General features: G+C 50.2%; 1 protein-coding gene across 2 annotated transcripts in view; it reads left to right on the top strand.

Annotated features, from left to right (window-relative positions):
* Positions 1-3,340, top strand: part of LOC146372722 (uncharacterized) — a 4,866-nt gene extending 1,526 nt beyond the window's left edge. The window contains exons 2-4 of one of the 2 annotated variants that reach the window (XM_084954279.1): positions 495-746; positions 1,669-1,869; positions 2,907-3,340. In XM_084954279.1, coding sequence (XP_084810405.1) covers positions 1,678-1,869; positions 2,907-3,131 — 417 coding nt within the window. In that variant the 5' untranslated portion in view covers positions 495-746; positions 1,669-1,677 and the 3' untranslated portion in view covers positions 3,132-3,340. Of the gene's footprint in view, positions 1-494; positions 747-832; positions 1,870-2,906 lie in introns of those variants that run through there. The other variant, XM_084954277.1, reaches the window with a different exon arrangement.
* The last annotated feature ends 2,520 nt before the right edge of the window (positions 3,341-5,860 follow it).

Here is a 5,860-nt window from a genome sequence, read left to right as displayed (position 1 = left end):
ACAGACAGACAGAGAGAGAGAGAGAGAGAGAGCGAAAGAGAGAGATACAAATCAAAAAGCACTGAAATTCAAATTTTGTACTGCACACCTCACAGTGTCTGTCTGACTGTGTGTCTGTCTGTGTGTGTGTGTGTGTGTGTGTGTGTGTGTGTGTGTGTGTGTGTGAGAGAGTGTGTGTACGTGTGTGACAGACAGACAGAGAGAGAGAGAGAGAGAGAGCGAGAGAGAGAGAGATACAAATCAAAAAGCACTGAAATTCAAATTTTGCACTGCACACCTCACAGTGTCTGTCTGACTGTGTGTCTGTCTGTGTGTCTATGTGTGTGTCTGTGTGTGTGACAGACAGAGAGAGAGAGAGAGAGAGAGAGAGAATGATTGACACTTGCTGTGTATTTAAAAAACAAGCGCTCAAACAAACGAAAGAGAATGACAGACGCAGAAGGCGATTGTACTGTTTGCGGCAACCGACGATGCCTTGCTCTCCCCTTGTACAGTGCGTCGTGATGGCATGTGTGGACCAGGAGATGACGCAGTGCTCCAAAGGCCTGGTTCTGCTGTCCCTTCTGCGGTCTCCTGCTGCAGACGCTTCTGTGCAGGGAAAGTGCTTCCGAAAAAGGTTTGCAGCTCTATCTCCAGATAGGAGGGTCTGACAAAGACACGGCGGGCATCCTTGGAGTCGGGGAACGATTCTGCATCCGTGGACGCATCACACGACCGTTCTCCAACTACTGCCCCATCCTGCAAAGGTACTCTGAACCATGCCATGTTGGGCACCTGCGGATGCGCCCGGACACGGGCAATGCAATGACAGTAGAACCAGGCCCTCTGCACCTTCCTTTCTCCCATTGGGACCGTTTTGTCCCATCCTTTTTGGTCCCATTCGCCATATCTCCAGAACCGAAGAAGCCATCGGCGTGGGCTCTTCGCCACAGCGTCCGGCACCAACCAAAACCCCCACCTAGACACCAACATCAGCCCTCTACACCTCTTACTTTTTCAGTTATTCCACTTTTGTCCCATCCTCTCCTGGCTTTTTCCCCATAACCTATCACTTAAGCCTCATCATACCTGCAGTGGGCCACTGGAGGGAGACAAATCACCAAGCACTGAAATTCAAATTTTGCACTGCACACCTCACAGTGTCTGTCTGACTGTGTGTGTGTGTGTGTGTGTGTGTGTGTGTGTGTGTGTGTGTGTGTGTGTGTGTGTGTGTGTGACAGTTAGACAGACAGAGAGACAGAAAGAGAGAGAGAGACAGAGAGAGATACAAATCAAAAAGCACTGAAATTCCAATTTTGTACTGCACACCTCACAGTGTCTGTCTGACTGTGTGTCTGTCTGTGTGTCTGTGTGTGTGTGTGTGTGTGTGTGTGTGTGTGTGACAGTTAGACAGACAGAGAGACAGAAAGAGAGAGAGAGAGAGACAGAGAGAGATACAAATCAAAAAGCACTGAAATTCCAATTTTGCACTGCACACCTCACAGTGTCTGTCTGACTGTGTGTGTGTGTGTATGTGTGTGACAGACAGAGAGAGAGAGAGAGAGAGAGAGTGACACTTGCTGTGTATTTAAAAAACAAGCACTCAAACAAACGAAAGAGAATGACAGACGCAGAAGGCGATTGCACTGTTTGTGGCAACCGACGATGCCTTGCTCTCCCCTTGTACAGTGCGTCGTGATGGCATGTGTGGACCAGGAGATGAGAGGAACAGGAGCCACAGAGCGTCAGCGGCAGACATCCAAGCTGCACATGGCACACGCGGCGCCACGCAGAATAAATGACGTTCCTGAGGCGCAGCCCAAGGCCAGCCACCCGCTGCCTCCTTGCCTCCTCCTCCCGGGACCTTTGAGGAGCACCCCCCAGCCACAGGTACTCATTCCAATGTTACACAATGGCCCAGCATCACAGGCCATCTCCTCACATTGAAATCTCTCCTGATTTCTGTTGCTTTTCCCTCATCTCTGAGCCGCTGAGTGTGTGTGTGTGTGTTTGTGTGTGTGTTTGTGTGTGTGTGTGTGTGCGTGTGTGTGTGCGCGTGTGTGTGTGTGCGTGTGTGTGTGCGTGTCTCTCTTTTACACAAAAAGCACATGTGAGTGCAATTGAAACGGCATTAATATGCAATGCACAGGACTTGCCAACTGGGCGCCCTCCTGTGGACCACAGATGCAATTGATTGTCCAAAGCTGTTAATTTCTGCGGCACTAACACCTTCTGACACTTTGTACCGCATTGAGCCAGCAGAGGGAGCCCCTCTTGTCAAATCCCAGTTGCACAGCAGCTGCCCTGCTTCTGTCTGTGTGCTTTGGTGTGTGTGAGTGTGTGTGTGTGTGTGTGAGTGTGTGTGTGTGTGTGTGTGTGTGTGTGAGTGTGTGTGTGTGTGAGTGTGTGTGTGTGTGTGTGAGTGTGTGTGTGTGTGTGTGTGTGTGTGTGTGTACGTGTGTGACAGACAGACAGACAGAGAGAGAGAGAGAGAGAGAGCGAAAGAGAGAGATACAAATCAAAAAGCACTGAAATTCCAATTTTGCACTGCACACCTCACAGTGTCTGTCTGACTGTGTGTCTGTCTGTGTGTCTATGTGTGTGTGTGTGACAGACAGTTAGACAGAGAGAGAGAGAGAGATACAAATCAAAAAGCACTGAAATTCCAATTTTGCACTGCACACCTCACAGTGTCTGTCTGACTGTGTGTCTGTCTGTGTGTCTATGTGTGTGTGTGTGTGTGTGTGTGTGTGTGTGTGTGTGTGTGTGTGACAGACAGAGAGAGAGAGAGACAGAGAGAGAGAGTGAGTGACACTTGCTGTGTATTTAAAAAACAAGCACTCAAACAAACGAAAGAGAATGACAGACGCAGAAGGCGATTGCACTGTTTGCGGCAATCGACGATGCCTTGCTCTCCCCTTGTACAGTGCGTCGTGAAGGCATGTGTGGACCAGGAGATGACGCAGTGCTCCAAAGGCCTGGTTCTGCTGTCCCTTCTGCGGTCTCCTGCTGCAGACGCTTCTGTGCAGGGAGACTGCTACATGTTATGTCACCGATCCCTGCCACGTCGCGTGTCTAACGACCCGGCAGGGCCTGCTGAGTACAGTGGTGGTGGAATCAGCCCGACCGGACACTCCTATATGCCACTTTGACCTTTTTATTCCGTCAAATTGTGACCGATTTCCACCAAGTCCAGAACCGTTGGTGCTATCGACATGGGGTCTTCACCAGGGTGTCCGGAGGACCCAAAAACCCCCCTGTAGACACTACTTTCATCCCTCTACGACACTTACTTTTCGAGTTATTCCATTTTATTCCGTCAAATTTTGACCGATTTCCACCAAGTCCAGAACCGTTGGTGCTATCGACATGGGGTCTTCACCAGGGTGTCCGGAGGACCCAAAAACCCCCCCGTAGACACTACTTTCATCCCTCTACGACACTTACTTTTCGAGTTATTCCATTTTATTCCGTCAACTACTGGCTATTACCCCCTAACCTATCATTTAAACCTCATCATACCTGCAGTGGGCCACTGGAGGGAGACAAATCACCAAGCACTGAAATTCAAATTTTGCACTGCACACCTCACAGTGTCTGTGTGTGTGTGTGTGTGTGTGTGTGTGTGTGTGTGTGTGTGTGTGTGTGTGTGTACGTGTGTGACAGACAGACAGACAGAGAGAGAGAGAGAGAGCGAGAGAGAGAGATACAAATCAAAAAGCACTGAAATTCAGATTTTGCACTGCACACCTCACAGTGTCTGTCTGACTGTGTGTCTGTCTGTGTGTGTGTGTGTGTGTGTGTGTGTGTGTGTGTGTGCGTGTGCGTGACAGAAAGAGAGACAGAGAGAGAGAGAGATACAAATCAAAAAGCACTGAAATTCCAATTTTGCACTGCACACCTCACAGTGTCTGTCTGACTGTGTGTGTGTGTGTGTGTGTGTGTGTGTGTGTGTGTGTGTGTGACAGACAGAGAGAGAGAGAGAGAGAGAGAGAGAGAGTGACACTTGCTGTGTATTTAAAAAACAAGCACTCAAACAAACGAAAGAGAATGACAGACGCAGAAGGCGATTGCACTGTTTGTGGCAACCGACGATGCCTTGCTCTCCCCTTGTACAGTGCGTCGTGAAGGCATGTGTGGACCAGGAGATGAGAGGAACAGGAGCCACAGAGCGTCAGCGGCAGACATCCAAGCTGCACAGGGCACACGCGGCGCCACGCAGAATAAATGACGTTCCTGAGGCGCAGCCCAAGGCCAGCCACCCGTAGCCTCCTCGCCTCCTCCTCCCGGGACCTTTGAGGAGCACCCCCCAGCCACAGGTACTCATTCCAATGTTACACAATGGCCCAGCATCACAGGCCATCTCCTCACATTGAAATCTCTCCTGATTTCTGTTGCTTTTCCCTCATCTCTGAGCCGCTGAGTGTGTGTGTGTGTGTGTGTGTGTGTGTGTGTGTGTGTGTGTGTGTGTGTGTATGTGTGCGTGTGTGTGTGCGTGTCTCTCTTTTACACAAAAAGCACATGTGAGTGCAATTGAAACGGCATTAATATGCAATGCACAGGACTTGCCAACTGGGCGCCCTCCTGTGGACCACAGATGCAATTGATTGTCCAAAGCTGTTAATTTCTGCGGCACTAACACCTTCTGACACTTTGTACCGCATTGAGCCAGCAGAGGGAGCCCCTCTTGTCAAATCCCAGTTGCACAGCAGCTGCCCTGCTTCTGTCTGTGTGCTTTGGTGTGTGTGAGTGTGTGTGTGTGTGTGTGTGAGTGTGTGTGTGTGTGTGTGTGTGTGTGTGAGTGTGTGTGTGTGTGTGTGTGAGTGTGTGTGTGTGTGTGTGAGTGTGTGTGTGTGTGTGTGTGTGTGTGTGTGTACGTGTGTGACAGACAGACAGACAGAGAGAGAGAGAGAGAGAGAGCGAAAGAGAGAGATACAAATCAAAAAGCACTGAAATTCAAATTTTGTACTGCACACCTCACAGTGTCTGTCTGACTGTGTGTGTGTGTGTGTGTGTGTGTGTGTGTGTGTGTGTGTGTGTGTGTGTGTGTGTGTGAGAGAGTGTGTGTACGTGTGTGACAGACAGACAGAGAGAGAGAGAGAGAGAGAGCGAGAGAGAGAGAGATACAAATCAAAAAGCACTGAAATTCAAATTTTGCACTGCACACCTCACAGTGTCTGTCTGACTGTGTGTCTGTCTGTGTGTCTATGTGTGTGTCTGTGTGTGTGACAGACAGAGAGAGAGAGAGAGAGAGAGAGAGAATGATTGACACTTGCTGTGTATTTAAAAAACAAGCGCTCAAACAAACGAAAGAGAATGACAGACGCAGAAGGCGATTGTACTGTTTGCGGCAACCGACGATGCCTTGCTCTCCCCTTGTACAGTGCGTCGTGATGGCATGTGTGGACCAGGAGATGACGCAGTGCTCCAAAGGCCTGGTTCTGCTGTCCCTTCTGCGGTCTCCTGCTGCAGACGCTTCTGTGCAGGGAAAGTGCTTCCGAAAAAGGTTTGCAGCTCTATCTCCAGATAGGAGGGTCTGACAAAGACACGGCGGGCATCCTTGGAGTCGGGGAACGATTCTGCATCCGTGGACGCATCACACGACCGTTCTCCAACTACTGCCCCATCCTGCAAAGGTACTCTGAACCATGCCATGTTGGGCACCTGCGGATGCGCCCGGACACGGGCAATGCAATGACAGTAGAACCAGGCCCTCTGCACCTTCCTTTCTCCCATTGGGACCGTTTTGTCCCATCCTTTTTGGTCCCATTCGCCATATCTCCAGAACCGAAGAAGCCATCGGCGTGGGCTCTTCGCCACAGCGTCCGGCACCAACCAAAACCCCCACCTAGACACCAACATCAGCCCTCTACACCTCTTA

The sequence above is a fragment of the Perissodus microlepis genome, chromosome 15 (genome assembly GCF_051167445.1).
Source record: "Perissodus microlepis isolate ML-2025 ecotype Zambia chromosome 15, ASM5116744v1, whole genome shotgun sequence".
NCBI classification, from domain to species: Eukaryota; Metazoa; Chordata; class Actinopteri; order Cichliformes; family Cichlidae; genus Perissodus; species Perissodus microlepis.
The sequence above is the reverse complement of the archived record's forward strand: the minus strand, read 5'-3'. Positions and strand labels throughout refer to the sequence as shown.